Source organism: Erythrolamprus reginae, chromosome 2 (genome assembly GCF_031021105.1).
Source record: "Erythrolamprus reginae isolate rEryReg1 chromosome 2, rEryReg1.hap1, whole genome shotgun sequence".
Classification (NCBI taxonomy): Eukaryota; Metazoa; Chordata; class Lepidosauria; order Squamata; family Dipsadidae; genus Erythrolamprus; species Erythrolamprus reginae.
In genome coordinates, this window is record NC_091951.1 from 138932223 (window position 1) to 138950244 (window position 18022).

The 18022-nt window shown below is 41.8% G+C and overlaps 2 protein-coding genes across 4 annotated transcripts in view; one reads left to right on the forward strand and one right to left on the reverse strand.

Annotated features, from left to right (window-relative positions):
* The window catches only part of XAB2 (XPA binding protein 2), a 26467-nt gene extending 13007 nt beyond the window's left edge, over positions 1-13460 (forward strand). Inside the window, exons 11-19 of the mRNA XM_070739631.1 lie at positions 372-503; positions 1229-1342; positions 1986-2148; positions 2843-3033; positions 6376-6498; positions 7363-7534; positions 7634-7760; positions 12652-12761; positions 12862-13460. Of these exons, the coding sequence (XP_070595732.1) occupies positions 372-503; positions 1229-1342; positions 1986-2148; positions 2843-3033; positions 6376-6498; positions 7363-7534; positions 7634-7760; positions 12652-12761; positions 12862-12923 (1194 nt within the window). The 3' untranslated portion in view covers positions 12924-13460. The remainder of the gene's footprint in view (positions 1-371; positions 504-1228; positions 1343-1985; positions 2149-2842; positions 3034-6375; positions 6499-7362; positions 7535-7633; positions 7761-12651; positions 12762-12861) is intronic.
* A 698-nt stretch (positions 13461-14158) lies between these two features.
* Positions 14159-18022, reverse strand: part of CAMSAP3 (calmodulin regulated spectrin associated protein family member 3) — a 50167-nt gene continuing 46303 nt past the window's right edge. For all 3 annotated transcript variants that reach the window (XM_070739630.1, XM_070739628.1, XM_070739629.1), the window contains 2 exons: positions 17753-17871; positions 14159-15717 (listed from right to left, as the gene is read on the reverse strand). In XM_070739630.1, coding sequence (XP_070595731.1) covers positions 15409-15717; positions 17753-17871 — 428 coding nt within the window. In that variant the 3' untranslated portion in view covers positions 14159-15408. The remainder of the gene's footprint in view (positions 15718-17752; positions 17872-18022) is intronic.

Below are 18022 nucleotides of genomic sequence, written 5' to 3' on the forward strand. Positions count from 1 at the left end.
GCATGGGGGTGTCATGTGTGCATTCAGAGTAGTGGTGTTGCAAGTGCACTGCATTATGGGTGCCAGCACTCACGCATGCGGTCGGCACATGGCATGAAAAGAGTTCGGCATCAGTGGTCTATAGTCTTCCTGGATATTGTGGACCAAGAATCTGCTCGCTGGGAAGCTGACAAACATTCTTTATACTCCCCAATAAGAGAGCCATGGGTTTAGTTAAGCAAGGATGAAGAAAGTCAGGATTCCCTTTGCATGCAACAAAGCTACGTGGTCTCAAATATGTGTTTATACCGTATGTGAACCCAATTCTTAACCTGCTTGCTCCAGGGGTTCTACTTCTTCTGTTCTCATCATCATTTTTTTTCTCCTACCAGAAAGCTACAGCTATCCCAGCTAAGAAAGCCGAATACTTTGATTCCACAGAGCCTGTGCAGAATCGTGTATATAAGTCCCTCAAGGTTTGGTCCATGATGGCTGACTTGGAAGAAAGTCTTGGCACTTTCAAAGTAAGTGGTCTTGGTTCACTTCCATTCTTTCCTATTCCGGCTGGCATTTTTCCTGGCAATTTTTATGATGGCCCATTTTGCCAAGCATAAATTTCTTAGCTAGGCTTCTAGGCAACTAGATTTTTTTCCCTTTTGTTTGTCTCTAGGCCTTATGAGTCCTTGGTTACAGAGTCCTGTAACCAAGCGCAGAAGAAATGTTTTAAAAATAATATTCCCCCCAGCTTAGAATCAAATCAAGATATTTCTTACCCTTCTTAATTTGCTAGTGACTGAGAAGTCATCCAAAATTTAAAAAAATAGTCTATTTTTTGCTCTTCCTCTTTAAGCACCCTTTCCCTCTTATTTCATGAGTTTGGCTTGGAAATAATTTATTGAATCTGCAGGGCCAGAATGGAATTATTGGCACAACCATCTATTCCATCTCTTGAGTAACTAAAGAAGAATGGTAATAACAGTCCTTCTATAAGCGTGTACATTCTGTGTACATTTCTGTACATTTAACATCCATCATGTTACTGATGGAGAGAGTGACAGCACCTGATTTGACCAGATTGGAGGAGGGGGAGCCATCAAGTTACACTATAAATGCCATTCAGTCTCAAATTTAAGTGTTTCCTCTTGATCTGGACATAGTTGGGAAGTGGGTGATAAGATTCTGTGCCTGTATTTTGGGGTTCTGGTCAAACCTTATATTGAAGCTTTTTTTTTTGCTTTGCCATTCCTAGTCTACTAAGGCTGTATACGATCGTATTTTGGATCTGCGCATTGCCACCCCACAGATCATCATCAACTATGGTCTGTTCCTGGAGGAGCACAAATATTTTGAAGAGAGTTTCAAGGTGAGTTGGTTTCATGAATGCTTCCTTCTGCCCATCTGGGTCTGTATCAGTGTAGAAGTCATTGAACCTGGAACACTGCAGGTTACAAATGCTAGAAGAGAAGAGAGTGCCGAATCAGCTGCAGTTCACTATATCTTGTTATGTACAGTATGTTGCAAAGGATAATTACTGTATAATCTTTCACTTTCTCAAAACTCTGAACAAATTAGCCAACATATTCTACGTTGAGATGGTCTGTGTTTCAGAGCAAACTGTAGCTTAGGTGTAGGGACAGCTACAGGGGCACAGTAAATATTTTGCATTATAATTGCCATGCATCTTTGCTGTCCTTAGCTATTGTTTATAATTATCAAAAAAGTTAGTTTGCTTTCTTCTGCGATGGCTATCAGTTGTTTTGTTTAATTGGAAAATGTTAAATAGAAACATAATTAAGGTAGAATTAGCAATCCAATATAAATAGAAGGGTTCTAGGATGGTTTTTGGTGGGTTAGCAATTTGCAGGAAGAAAATTATTCCTTAAAATGTGAATCAGTATAGTCAAGGCCTGACAGTCCCATATGGTATTTAAGTAAGTGGGGAATAGGGCAGAGCCTTCTGTGAAGCAGTCTGAACTTCGGTTTGTACGTTCTGTTCATTTTGGCAGGCATATGAGAGGGGCATCTCCTTGTTTAAGTGGCCAAATGTTTATGATATCTGGAACACCTATCTAACCAAATTCATTGACCGCTATGGTGGCAAGAAGTTGGAACGTGCTCGGGATCTCTTTGAGCAGGCCCTGGATGGCTGTCCCCAGAAATTTGCAAAAAGTATGTATTAAATGTCTCTCTAGCAAAAAGTTGAGTCACAAATCCAGTCAGATTCTGATTATAAGAAAGATTGGATGGGACATTATTTATTAGATTTGTATGCCGCCCCTCTCTGAAGACTCCGGAACATGTCTTCTGGACAACGGTTGATTGTAGCAAACCTCCTAAACTATCTAATAATCTATATGGCTGGTCTTTCTTTATTGACCTGAAAAGGATCTTGAGGACTCCAAAATGCCTTTTTCGTTGGAAATTGGATAAAGAGAATGTCTCTTCCCAAAGGTGCTTTTTCAAAAGGTAACTAGACTTCGTTTTTGCTTGAAGATGTTTCGGTTCTCATTCAAGAAGCTTCTTTAGTTCTTCAGAACTGAAAAAGCTTCTTGGATGAGATGTGAAACATCTTCAAGCAAAAAACCCCAAAAGCCCAGTTGCCTTTTGAAAAAGCAATGTTGGGTCAACCATGACTTGGATGACTGAGAACCTCCATAGACATAGAACCTCTCCTCACTTCTTCTTAATTTAATGGAGGAGAGCAAGATGAATCAGAGTGGGCAAATTCAAGCAAGTCCTCAGCACAGGTTTACTTGAGTGCATTTTGATAACAAGCATGCTAATAAGTCTTGATATGAAAAACCTTGACCTGAAATTGAAGGGAGGAGATGAAATCTGGCTCTAATTTTCTTTCCTTTTGCAGCCATCTATCTCTTATATGCCAGGCTGGAGGAGGAATATGGGCTGGCCCGCCATGCCATGGCCGTATATGAGCGAGCTACTCAGGCTGTGCTGCCTGCAGAGCAGCATGATATGTACAACATCTACATCAAGAGAGCGGCTGAAATTTATGGCGTCACCCACACACGTAGCATCTATGAGAAGGCGATTGAGGTTAGTTTAGTCTTTCTGAATTGCATCTGTTGGTTTCTCCTTCCTGTGATTCAGCTTCCTTCATGGAATGATACGGCTTTAATCTATCCTAGCTGGCCAATCACAATTAAAAATGTGGGTCACTTATTAGAGCATATGCATCTTGGCTTGCTTCCTCCTATATAAATCTGCAGGCATTGGTTGAGCCCATGGTTATCAAATCAATCCTATAGGAAAGGAATGATTTTTGTTAAGTTGCTCAGAAAGGCTAGGAAAAATTGCCTTCTCCCTTGGAGAGGACTTGCTTTTATTCTTGACCAGGTCTTATCAAGCAGGAAACAGTCCTCCATTCCTTCTGGAGCTGACTGACAAGAAAAGAAAAATTGAAAAAGCAAAAGAAAGAAACCAGCCATCAAGTTAAAAAATAGAAGTCAAACAATGGTGGAAGCCTCTATCTCACTTCATGGTCAGTTGCTCAAGGGCTGGAGTGTGAATTTCCAGAACAGTTGAACAACAACCTCTAGGAATTCAACCAGCCGGTGTTAATCCTTAGTGTCTGCAACAGCATTCATACAGCACTAGTAGTATTGTTGCACTTTGCACAGAAAAGTGACAGTGAAGCCAGAGAACAGTATAGCATGCAGCCCTCTCCTGATTGGTCCAAAAGAGAAATTTCACAAGCAGAGGGAAAGGGGGCTGTTGCGATAGACTCTGCCCATTGCTTTTTGTTCTGTTCACATGAGATTTAACAGCAGGGTCACAAAAGGAATCCACTATCTGAAGTGGTCTGTCAGGAGGACATAGAGACCCAAATATGGGAATCCTCAGCCACTTTTGCATCTGCCACTTTGGGTTATAAAAAAAGAGAGATACATGGTGCTTTAATTTAGTTTTAATTCTCCCACTAAAGCACTGTTTTTCAAATAGTGTGGAGGGGGGGCGCGGAGCGATGCCAGGGGGGCATTTGACCCCGGGGAACATGATTTTTTTTGCCACAGGGAGTAGGGGTTTTTTGCACCAAACAATAGCACGCAGCACAGAGTAGGAGATATGAAATGCATATAACAAATCCTTAAGAGAGGCCCTGGAGAAATATTTAAAAAGGGATGAAAAGAAAGGAGGAGAGAGACGGAGATAATGAGTCAAACGTAAGTCTCCCAAAAGCTAAGATGAAGAAATATGATAAAGCGTATATAGCGCTTGGCTCCACTGTGACTGTGGTGGGAGACGAGGAAAGACCGGTATGTTTACTGTATCTAAAAATGTTGGCAGCAGACAGCATGAAGCCAAATAAATTAAGGCATCACTTAAACACATTACACCCCATTCACACTGATAAGCTACTTGAGTTTTTTAAGCGAAAACGTGGCTGAATGTTGCAAACAATTGTCCCGGCGGAGAGTTTGGGGGGGACGTAAAATGTTTACTTTGGGGGGTGGTTTAACAGAAAATAATTGAGAAACACTGCACTAAAGCAAGAAAGGGATCTGAAAGTGAACATCATAGCTCATTGAAGCCAGGCACCAAGCAAGATGCCGGACTTGCTAGTTCCAGCCAAGAAAGTGATCAACTGGTAATATCTGTGGACATAGTCATTTAACAATGAAAGGAGAAGAGATTTCTCGCAAAACAGAGAGGACCCTTTTGTCTCTCTGGAGTCTTGCTCTGGCATCTGCTTCAACACAAATGTCTTCCCCTATCTGGCTCGCAACATCTTTTGTCTCTTTTCTCCCACTTCACACTACAGGAGGAAATTTTTTAAAAACCACTATCATAAGGGGGGGGAAATAGGTTCAAGAAGCACCAGGGCCCAGCCAACAGCCTCTGTAAAAGTCAGTTGCATCGTTTCATTTATTTTGTGACCTTGCTCATTCTACAATTTCTGCAGGGAGAACGTCACAAGCCCAATCAGAGATGCAGTTCTTTGTGGAGGAGGAGGAGGAGGAACTTTAGAGGGGAAACACAACTAGCTAACTTAGATTTCACATTAACAGTATGCACATTATTACTAGACAAAAATGATAAAAGATCCTTAAACTGGAATAGGTAACCATGAATAGATGACTATATGCCAGCCCTTAAATGAGGGGAAGATATTCAGTGAATCTCTTGAACTAGAATTGATTTAGAGTTAAGTATTCTTAATTCAGATCTATTCTTTAGATTCCAGCTAAAATAATAGTTTAGAAAGCAGTGTCCCTGGTAGCTATATCAGCCAGGGAAGTGGAGGAGCTGTAGACATTGTTGCAAGGTTTGTGCATTTTCCCACATCAGCATGGTAACTTTTCGTAAGTGATTGTGTTGCCCAATTGTATCCCAAATACATCCAACACTATCAAAATATTCAGCAAGTTAAATATTTGCGGGTTGCTTGCGATTCACTGGAACCAAACACCCAGCGGTCTCTTTATGTATACAAACCAGGAGCACAAGTTAAGCGGGTCTACAGCTCCTCCATTAAGGTGTTGACTAAGATTCTATTACATTGGCACATACAACTTGCGTCAAGCAGATTTCCAGAAGCTTTCTCAGATGAGACTTTTGATTGATTGGAGAAAGTATTATAACACCTGTCATCCCACCTTAGGGAATGCTCCTCCTACCACCATAACTTTGGAGACTATGAATATTTTGGACTTGCTGTTCAGTGCACAACAGACTCACCAGCAGGAAGAGCAAAGAGTTTGCAGTTAGGGATGAAACTTAACCTGATCGTTGAAGTTTATGTTTTTGCTAATTGAATGGCATTTGGTTTCAAAGACTCTATAGTTGAGGGGGTCTCCAACCTTGGCAACTTTACAACTTGTGGACTTCAATTCCCAGAATTCTTCATCCAGCACATACTGGCTGAGGAATTCTGGGAATTGAAGTCCATGAGTCATAAAGTTGCCAAGGTTGGAGACCCCCTCATCTATAGATCATAGAATGTAAGATCCCTTATGAATGAAGTCGGTTCCTTTGCCTGAAGAGAGGTTCCTTCTTAAACAGCAGAAATGGTTTGTTGGGTTTGTTTTTTCATTGAAAGAAAAGTTAATCCTTTTCTGCAGAGTCAGTTGTCTGAGGAAGAATTCTTCCCACTAAATCCATCGACCTCTCATCCTTTTATAGTTGCCATCTTTTTGGCTGTGGCATCCATATAGCTACAGACTTTTTTGCATTGTTCAAATGAGTTTTGTTTTCCCAGAACAAAACTGCTAGATCAGATATTCCAATTGCTAAAATATTCAGAAAGCCCTCTGGGTAATCATAATCCTTACCTGCAAGAGTAAGGCAGAGTTAACTCCAGATTATTACTTCACACCACCCTAGAAGCTGAAGTACTGAAGGGCATGGTACATTTAAATATCCATACTTTTTTTTCAGGTGCTATCAGATGAACACGCTCGGGACATGTGTCTGCGCTTTGCTGATATGGAATGCAAATTGGGTGAAATAGACCGAGCTCGGGCAATCTATTCCTATTGTTCACAGATATGTGATCCCCGAGTAAGTAGCTTTTTCTGTGTACTAGAGAACTAGCTTACTGTCTGCTTGTGGCAGTATTTAGCTGGGAGGAGGAAGGAAAAAGCTCCTCAGTTTACCAAAAGGGCAGAACTGATCACTTCCTGCTCAGTTCAAAATTAAGTGGTACCTCGGGACTCATCGCTAATTGGTGTCAAGAAGCATGATGAGTACCAAACAAATTTTTCCCATAAGGAATAATGTAGTGAGTCACAAGGCAGCCGTCACCAACAGGTTCTAGCTTGTGCGTTGAGTACCAAGCAAATGATAAGTACAGGGACAAAATGTTCACATCAAAATGCATTGGGTACTAAAATTAATGAGTTTCAAAGTAGTTGAGTACCAAGGTACCACTATATATGCATTATGGCATGACAGTCTTATATGCAGTTTTGAAAATTCTTCCATCTGTAACCATTGATGGATAAATAAAGGTGTGTGTTTGTTTGTTTTGCTTACACAATAGGTATGTTTCTGTTGTTTATGATTGCCCATTCCTGATGCAGAAGATAGAGAGCACAATAATAGTTGACCTCTGTCCTCTTAACCTCATTAAATCTTTCCCTTTTTTTATATTAGCCTTCCATCCTTTCGAGGTGGGTAAAATGAGGACACGGATTGTGGGGGCAATAGGCTGGCTCTGTTAAAAAGTGCTATTGCTAACATGTTGTAAGCCGCCCTGAGTCTAAGGAGAAGGGCGGCATAAAAATCGAATGAATTAAATAAATAAATAAATATTAGGAAGCTCAGAGGAAACAGCAGTCTTTGAATCAATTTTCTGTTGGGTTTTGCCACCGTCTCTTTCTTAACGGTCCTCGAAACACACATCTTTTTGGTTTCCCTTCCCAGACCACTGCCAACTTCTGGCAAACATGGAAAGAATTTGAAATTCGGCATGGGAACGAAGACACTATCCGAGAAATGCTGCGCATTAAGCGAAGTGTGCAGGCTACTTACAATACTCAGGTTAACTTCATGGCTTCTCAGATGCTAAAGGTTTACAGCAACGCCACAGGCACAGGTACTGCTTGCCTTCTCTTAAGATGGAGATGAGCTACATCTCCTGTTCTCTTCTAACCCCTCCTGCTCATCCCTCCTCTTTAACATGGTCTTGTTTCAGTGTCTGACTTGGCACCAGGACAGAGCGGCATGGATGACATGAAGCTCTTAGAGCAGCGAGCAGAACACTTGGCAGCCGAAGCAGAAAGAGATCAGCCTCGAGCTAAGGAGAAGATCTTGTTCGTCAGGTAAGCAGGCGACTTGTTTATCTCCCCCCCCCCCCAAAAAAAATCTGGATTCATAGCATCATCAAAAAAAAAACCATGATGGAAAAAATGTGACCGATTCTTTGATTTGCATTCAGAAACTCAAGACAGTGTATTATTTTAACCCATCAAGAATCAGGAAGAATAAGTTGAATAGTGCCCTAGACCAGTGTTTCCCAACCTTGGCAACTTGGAGATATTTGGACTTCAACTCCCAGAATTCCCCAGCCAGCATTCGCTGGCTGGGGGATTCTGGGAGTTGAAGTCCAAACATCTCCAAGTTTGCCAAGGTTGGGAAACACTGCCATAGATGCTAACATGTCTAGAATAATAACAGGACTGTGGTGTTGCCTTGAGAAACTAGCACAATTTTCTACCAAACAGCTATTCCAGCTTTCAAGTTGCATTTTTCTAGGAAAAGAGAGATTGATTGATTTGGTTGATTGATTGATTGATTTGGTTCGTTGGTTTTGATTTATAAGTTGCCCAACTCCTTCCAGACTCTGGGCGGTGTACAACAATTTAAAACAATATAAAAACAATTTAACCCCCCTAAAAAATAAATCATTCATATCCTTTTAGCTGGGGCTAAATCCATGATGGTGAACCTATGGCAGGGGTGCCACAGATGGCATGCGGAGCCATATCTAAGGCCACATGAGGTGTTGCCCTAGTTCAGCTCCTGCACCTATGTTCACGCTGGCCAGCTGTTTTTTGACCTTCCAGAGGGTGGGGGGAGAGTCATTTTTGCCTTCTCCAGGCTTCAAGAAAGCCTCCTGAAGCCTGGGGAAGGCAAAAAACCCTGGCACAACGGGCCTATCAAAAGTTCAGAAACAAACTTCCGGTAGGCCTGTTGGGCCCATTTTTTGCCTCCCATAGGCTCTGGTGGCTTCCTTGAGGCCTGCCTGCATGCGTGGAGGGGAAAATGAAGGGGAGGTTGTGCCTGCATGCATGGGGGAAGGGCATTGCATTAGGAATGTGAGCGTGCGCATGCATGCTATCGCAGGCACACACACCCTCTTGGCACCCAAGCAGAAAAAGGTTCACCATCACTGGGCTAGATGATATGGCTCACCAGCCCCAGGTCTGCCAGAAAAGCCAAGTTTCCACGGTCTTCCGGAAGGCCAGGAGGATGTGGGCAGTGCGGATCTCCGGGGGCAGTTGGTTCCAGAGAGCCAGAGCCGCCAGAGAGAAAGGCCTCCCACAGGGTCAGGGTGATAAAGGTGGTAACCAATGCCTTGAATTGCATCCAGAGACTGATCAGGAGCCAGTGCAGCTCGTGGAGTGTTGGTGTGATGTGGTTGTAATCCAGACCAGATTATCTTCAGGACCACCTTCTGCCGCACGAATCCCAGCGACCGATTAGGTCCCACAGAGTGGGCCTTCTACGGGTCCCGTCAATTAAACAATGTCGTTTGGCGGGATCCAGGGGAAGAGCCTTCTCTGTGGTGGCCCCGGACCTCTAGAACCAACTCCCCCCAGAGATCAGAATTGCCCCTACCCTCTTCGCCTTTCGTAAGCTCCTTAAAACCCACCTCTGTCATCAGGCATGGGGGAATTGAGATATTCTTTTCCCCTGGGCCTCTACAGTTTATGCATGGTATGTCTGTATGTATGTCTGGTTTTTATAATAAGGGTTTTTTAGTTGTTTTATTATTGGATTGCTACATATTGTTTTTATCACTATTGTTAGCCGCCCCAAGTCCACGGAGAGGGGCGGCATACAAATCCAATAAATAAATAAACAAACAAACAAGTAATAAACAGCTCGTACAGCTGTATTCTGGACCAGTTGTAGTCTCCGAACACTTTTCAAGGGTAGCCCCATGTAGAGCGTGTTGCAGTCGTCGAGACGTGAGGTGATAAGGACGATAAGACTCCTGACCAGATAGGGCCGCAACTGATGCACTAGGCGAACCTGTTAAAAAGCCTCCCTAGCCACAGCCGAGAGATGTTGTTCAAGTCTCAGCTGCAGGTCTAGGAGGATGCCCAGATTGTGGACCCACTCTAAGGGGGTTAATAGACACTGAAGGTGACACTGAAGTATTGCCAAGGACAGCCTGCTTTTCATTTACCATTTTGGCACTTGTACAGGGTGGTCTGCATGATTTATGACACATTGGGAACTGAGCTCAGAGGACTATTTGGCTTTCTGATTTCATTGACTACTTATGTGATTGTGTTTCATCGAGATGATGTCAGCTTTTAGGGACCACACTCCATGATGTTGTCCTTCAGGTCTTTCCCCAGTGCACCCAAATGCCATTGTTACTGAGTCTATCCAGTTTGCCCTTGGTCTCTTTCCTTCCACCTTTCCCAGTATTGCAGCTTTTTCTAGAGAGGTCCACCTTCAAATAATGTAATAGTATGTGATGGGAGTAAGGAGATGCTGCCTCAGGAATGATCAGATAAGAGACAGCATAGCCTGCAGTTGGATGGTGAGCTGGGCAGGAGGCTCAGAACATACCCTATTTTTCGGGCAGTAAAAAATATGGCTGGAGAATTGGACTTTCAGTTAAGTGAGGCATCACATGGCTACAACTTGTGGTTTCACTTCTGCCTCTCCATTAACCTCCACTGTTGCAAGCCTGTTGGGAAGTAGGCAAATGGTAGTCATGTTGCTGTGAGATGCTGTGATGGTTACAAGTGTGTGCTGATTGCAAAGCATCTGAGTGGCAATCACATGGCTGTGGCACACTGATGATTGTAAATACAAAATGTCATAGTCGTAATGTCTAACAGTCATTAAATGAGGCAGTTGGTAAGCAAGGACTACCTGTACCGATTTCTTGGGGGATGTTCTTTGGTTTTCCCCATTATCCAGCTTGCATCATCTGTTATGTCTCCAATTTGGCTTTTTCTAAAGTTAACTCCAAATCCGGAATTACTTTTTCTCAACTCTAATTCATTGGTATATATAATGCTAAACATTATTTTGCTAGCCCGTATAATGAAGGGTGTTCTATGATAATTTGCACATTCCAGCAAATCCCCTTTCTTTGGGAATTGGAATGTAAATCATCCTCCTCCAATTTCTTGGCCCTCATATTGTTCCCCAGATTTGCTGGCATAGCTCCATTAGAACCTTTACTGAGTCTCCTTCTGTTACATATTGTATTTCTATAGGTTTTCCACCAGTTTCTGTAATCTTCCAATTTGACAATAATTAACTTCTAGTCGTAGAGGTTCTTGCAAGTAGGGAGTATCTTTTAGGTTATATGGATGCTGATACACCTTTACTGTGCAATGTTTCAGTATAGTACTCCATCTTTTGACCTCCTTTAAAACCCTGCTGTTCTGTTCGGGCCTCTGAGACCCGAAATCAAAGTTTGAGACCCTGTAAAAAAAATTTCCCTGCATATCTGAAACTTGACATTTCATGACTTTGCATCATTTCAGGGGTTCTATGAGAATTTTTTGGGGGGGTTTCTTTCTTGCTGGAAAAAAAATAGTCCCTAGAGTGTGTTCTTCATTTGAAGTGCATTTGAAGTGGTCAATTTGAAAACTTTTTTCACTTGTAAAGTAGTCTGAACATTTCTGCACACAATGATATGAAAATTGAACTGAAAAAAATTATGCATATTGGTTTATTTTGATTATAAAAAGCTGTGGCTAGGGTACGCATTTTATCAGCAAAATAAACCAATAAGCATTACTTTTTTTCATTTCAATTTTCATTTCAATGTGTGCAGAAATGTTCAAACTTGTTTCCAAGTGAAAAAAGCTTTCAAAAAGACCAAATATAAGTACCTAAAATGAACAATTTGCGGTCCAAGTCAAATAGACCCGGGAACATAACGTTAGGGTGTATCGTCGAACAGAACACGAGGGTTAAATCAGTTACTATCTGTCCATGGAGTTCCCTTAGCATACCAATTTGAGGTTCGGATCTTATTCTGAGTTCAGAGATATTTTGAACATTACCTTAGTTTTCCATCTGCAATGTGTTTCCATCCTCAACATCCTTATATATGTTCTTATACTATTGCTTTTTGTCTTTTCTAACAGTTGTCTGAAGCTTTTGTTAAGCTCCTGAGATTTTTATCTTGTTCTCTTCATGGCAATTTCCAGTTTCGTTTCTTCTCTTTATTAGTCTCTGGCAAACTTTCCATGTTCATACTTAAGAAACTTCTTTGGAAGATAAGTTATCTTCCTCCTTGCCTCAGGGGTGCCAAACTCAAGGCCCGTGGGCTGCATCTGGCCCATGATGTAGTCGGATTGAGCCCTCAGGGCTGTTCCTGGGCTACTCAGTGTGAAGAGGAAAGATCAGGCCAATGTAGCATCGGCCGATGCGAAGAAGAAACACGCCAGCAGTTTGGGGAGTGGTGTCAAGCTGGCCATGCCCACTCAGTTGGTCATGCCAAGCTGTTCCTTGAGGACAATCACAGCCCTGATCAGGTCCTCAATACTCCTGGCCTAGACTGAAATAATAACTTTCCAAAAGGCAAGTTGTAATCCCCATAGCTGAACAGAGATGTGAAGCTGACTCTTCCAGGCAATGAAGATAACCAGGTGCTTCAAAATTGTTTAGATTCAAATTTCCATCCTCCCAGAATTTTTAATTAGATTTATTGGCACCTGTGAACGTTTCAGCCAAAGGGCATCAGATTGCCTGTCCCAACACAAAACCCCACAAATTATATGTCTGGTTCATCATCGCCACTCCACCAATGAATGAATTCACTCTTGCCATGTTAGAAAATGTATGGTATATGATCTGCTTTAGATGTAGGTCAAAACTTTTCAATATGTTTTTAAAAACATAAAGCCAGGGCAAAAGAAAGCTCCTTTTATAAGGGAAGGGTAAGTACTGGACAGTTCCAATTAGAAATCATGTTGTCACGTTCACCCTTCTTCCCTTGCTTCTATTCAGGAGTGATGCCTCCCGCAGTGAATTGGCTGAACTTTCCAAGCAGGCCAATCCTGATGAGATAGACATCGATTTGGATGAGAGCGATGAGAGTGAAGACAATGAGCCTGATGGTAAGAGGGAGGATGGTAATGCAGCAGCATTCTTCTGGTGCTCTGGCTGGATAGGAGCTGTGTGGCCTTCATAGTAACCATTCTAATTCTTCTTTTACAGAGGTGCAGCTGGAACAGAAGTCAGTGCCCTCTGCTGTGTTTGGTGGCCTTAAAGATGACTGAGCTATTTGTTATTCATGAACTGTTTTAAGATGGAATAGAGACGCCACCTTCCTGGTTAACCAGTCTACCATGTAAAGCCTTTTCTTTGTGATCTTGTAAGCTGCTGTTCTTGGCAACTCAGCATAATAGACAAAGAAGCAATTTATAAAATACTGTTGATAGTTGTATTGTATTTTACCATCAAGAAGGGAAACTTTCCTTCCAAATAATTTAGCTTTAAAATGGAAAATTTGTGGAAAGGATGGTAATGAATGTTAACACTTATTTCTTCATGGAGGGTTTTCTTAAAAGCCTTTTCCAGGCTTGTATGGTAATATCTGTTTCTTAACCAACTTCATTATCACTAAAAACATTATTGCCTGGACTGAATTCTTAAATTATAAAGAAGGCAATTATGGAAACAAGGGGAGTTGGGAGCTTAATTTATATTATGTTCCAAGGTGAAATAATTGTTTACTATGTAAAATTAGATTTCATTCAAAGAAATGAACTTTTAAAATGAATGTTCCTATATTTTTATAAACATTAAGAACTGCAGATTTAAACTTTTTTTCTTGCAATACAAAACAAAGGCTACAGATTTTCTTAAAACGATAGCTTTTCTTAAACCAGAATTCTTTAATTCAGAATCTTCAAGGTGCTGGAACTAAATCCCCCAGAATCCCCAGCCAGTATGTTCAGGCACAGGAGAAATAGACGTTAAGCCTTTTTTCCCATCTCATTTTCATATTTATTTGCCAGGAACAAATTGTTAACTAATTATATATTAGCTTTGACATTAGAAAATTAAAACAGTGTGTGCCCCTTAGGGCTTTAATGCATTTGAATAAGTAGGAAAAAGTGGATAAATCCATAAAGCATGGAATAACTTTCAATTCCACTAGCGAATACTGGCAGGAGTTTCTTAAGATGCATGACAATAGGGGCTAATCCCATCTTGAGCTCACTCCTTGCTGAATTCAAACATCTGCATGTTTCTTCCACTGGTGTAAGATTTCAGTAGCTTCCCTGTATGCCTGCAATTTTAAAAAACTTTAAGTGATCAAGGGATAGTGTTCATTCTAAATGATTGTATCATAGATTATGGAAAGTAGGAATGAACAAGCGCCTTTCAGAACTTCAATTTCCAATTTCAGTACGCACTGGTTTTGCATAGACGCAAAGATGCCTTGCCTACTTATCAGTAGTACAGGCTTCAATATTCAAACATTCATTGAGTAACGACCAGTAAAGAGCTCATTTAAGTTACTTTATTAAGTGGGAAGGACAAAAATCCCAACCCACTTTTTACATCAACTCAGCCCTGCCCTATACCCCCAGACACCTACATGACGCTCAGTCAGCCACAAGAGACCAGAATAAGGTTGAACAAGACAAGGTCAGAGTGAAGCATCCAAGCTGAATGGGACTGGCTCCCTCGCATCTTGCCCCTATTCATTCTGCTTTGCAAGCAACTTCTATCCGAGGCAACCAAAGGTTGGATGGCAAGTGAGGCTCAAATAATCAAGGGCTACATAACGTTCTGTGCCCAGGCTCCTCTCTCTCTTTGGGAAGGCTGCATCGCCCAGCCTCATAGCCTTGGAAGCAGGTAAACGGGGTTTGAAGAAAGAAAGGAGGAAAGAAAGAGAAAAAGGAAGATAGATCACACTCCTCCCTTAAAGTGGTTAGAGTTTTCTTTTGGCAGTTCAACTCTGGGTACACAGAGACCTGCTCTATGACTGTAGCAGCCACCAGCTTCTCAACTTGTAAATGATAGCAGCTGCTGAAAAGAGATCCCCATTAACAGCTCTTTCTCAGCTGTACCCCCAATAGCCCTTCTGAGTAAGGGAGTAGACAAAAGGGAGGTGTTCAATGGAAAAAAGGAATGAACACGCATACATACATACATACACACCTTGCTCTGTACTACCTCCACCATGCCAACTCCATATACAAATCCACCCTACCCGCTGTTCCAAATTTATTCTTTTTTATATACAAATAATTGAAAAATCATTAAATAGCTCATATATATATATATATATATATATGTATGTATAGTATGTATAAGTATAAACGGGGAACCCAAGAAATGAAAAAACCAACATAGAATCTTCCAGGCAAACGGGAGTCTGAAAAATAGACTCTTCCTTCTGGCTGCACATTAACATTCAGGTAGTGCTTAGAGGCAAGAAGCAAACCCTTATTTAGGGCAGCATTACTATGGCAACTCTTTGAGACTTTAGCTTATGGAATCTGCAGGTTGCACAGAACCTAGTCTTCCAATACCATACCGCTCCACAACCCAAAGCAGCCAATAGTAGTCTCCAAAGCAGGCACCAGAAGAATTTCCCAGATAACTCTGATCCAGCCAGAGATAGTGCTGGCCCAGGACTAGAGTCTCAGACCCGTGCCTAACAGCCTCATCAACTCAAGCCATCCATCACAGATGGCCAGCCGCTAGGTGTCGTAGGCAGAGAGTAGGCGTAACACCCGGTTCTTCACGTCACAGCTCTTTTGGTGTGCTCGGCTTCTTGGGGGTGCCTGGCTTCTTGGTCTGCCAGAGATGGCCCTGGATAGTGAAAGCGTCCACACTCATGGACATGGTCTTACTGGGAATCTGAGTGAAACGCTTGCGATCAGAGCTGTACTTGTAGATGCCTTCAATCATGGGCAAGGTAATGGTGCGGGGCCCGTAGCCTGCTAAACGTGTCAATTCATCTGTTTCCCCAGACAGGGTGTAGAGCGCCCGGAACTGGCAACTTGAATCACGGAAGAGAATGAGGAAGTGGTTGGCTTTGCTCTTTTCAATTTCCTACGGTAGAGAGAAAAGAAACATAGAATCAAAAGATCAGATGAAGCCAAAGTATAAAAAACAAAGCAATAGCCATAGTGGCGCAATGGCTAGAATGCAGTATGGAAGGCTAACTTGGCCAAATGTCATCAGTTCGAGTCTGACCAGGTCAAGATTGACTCAGCCTTCAATCCTTCTGAAATCGGTAAAATGAAAACGCAAATTGTCGGGGGAAATATGCTGATTCTGTAAACAGCTTAAAGGGCTATAAAGCACGGTGAAGTGGCACATGTCTAAGTGCTACAGCTATTGATAATTCCTTAAAAAACTACTGAAGAACCAGAAGGTACCATTCTAAATTTCAGAGAAAAGGCTGGCCTTGTTTTATAGCAGAGGTCTTCAAAGTTGGCAACTTTAAGACTTGTGGATTCCACAAGTATTAAATTTGGCCAGGTTTTTTTTTTTATTTAGGTTTTTTTATTATAGTATTAACATCTTGTACCCATTAAAAGGACTCCATAATTTTTAACATTAAAGCTCAGCCATTTACATTTTTAGTGATGTAGTTGCTAGTACTTCTCCCTTTCATCATCACTACTAAAGAATGCAGCTAGGGCTTTCTGTTTATTTTGTAACTGCAGTAAACCTTAAATCATGGGAGCTCTTCAGATGTTTCATACTGTCAGCGTGATCAACAGCCAAAAAGTGTGGGAAGCATAGTCCAAAATCTCAGAGATCAAGTTGTCTACCCATACCACGAGAGTACATCTCAATAACTCAGAGATGGCTATTATATATCGAAGGACACCAGAAGGAAAATCTGCTTATGAAAAAGCACCCAGCCTACTAAATTAAGCCAATACAAATATACATACAGATACTGTATATTTGTACTTCCCCAAGTTAATCATAATTAGAAGCAGAATTTCAGTTGCTAATTGATGCAATCACAAAGCGTGACATTATGTATCTGCATCGCGTAGCAATGGCAATCCTAACAGCTTCTATTGCCATTGTTAAGCAAGATTCACAGGTTGTTAAACAAGGACCTCCTTATAAACCCCCTCACAGTTTCCACCAACCAAGTCAATGGGTAAGCCAGCAGGAAATTGGAAGTCCCCAGAAGTTTGGAAACAGGCTGACAGGCAGGTACAGGGTTGTTGCCAAGTGAGGGAGAGCACAGGAGGGACTAGTGTGTTACATGAGGGGCAAGACCTAAAGTGGCTACTCTTGAGCAGGGGAGGGTCTGTGAGTGGCCAGTGAGGCTGACGTACAAGGCCTGTGATGGCTGCTTCCAGGCAGAGGATGGCAGACAAGGAACTGGTGTGCCTCCATGGGGTTTGTGATAGTTGCTGCAAGGTGGAGTGACTTGAGAGCAACTTATGACCTTCCCAGCCAGCTTTCCCAGTTCTTTTGTTTGAAGGAAGTTGGCAAAGAAAGTTGCAAATAGCAATCGTGTGATTATGGCACTCCACAGCTGTCATAAGTGCAAGCCAGCTGCCAAGCATCCAGATTGTGATCATGACACCATGGAGATGCTGAAACAGCCAGAACTTGAGGACCAGATGTTCAGTGCTGTGGTGACCAAACAGTTGCTGGGTGAATGGACTACCAAGGACTGCCTGTAGCTCCAAAGCTATTGAATATAGAGCTGCAGCCACAATTGTCCCAATTTTTAAGCCATTTATCTATCTATCTATCTATCTATCTATCTATCTATCTATCTATCTATCTATCTATCTCTATCTCTATCTATCTATCTATCTATCTATCTATCTATCTATCTATCTATCTATCTATCTATCTATCTATCTATCTATTGTATTTATATGTTGCTCATTCCAAAGCAGACACAGAGCGGCTAACAAGTGGAATAAATACAATAGTATTACAATACAATCAAAATACAATTACTCTTAGATTTGATACCAACATCTGCATGCTGTGCCCATTTCAAGAAAGAAGGGCTACCTTTTCCATGGCTCATTTATTTATTTATTTATTACTTAGATTTGTATGCCGCCCCTCTCCGAAGACTCACCATGTCTCGACTTACCTCCAAAATACGGATTTTCTGGGGTTCATTGACCTTGCCAGCGAGGCAGCAGTGAGACAATGCATTATGGATGATGTATTTATTGGACTTGGCACTGGGCTCCTTGTACAGCTTGGGCCCTGCAGAAATACAATGACGTTAGCCTAGAAGATAGGTTACATTCCTCCCCATCTGAAGGAAAGCAGGCCAAAAAAGAAGCATTGATAAATGTTTCGCAGTGAAAAGATGGAACCGGAAGGGCCTTAAGCATAGCCAAGGCCACTTCAAGAT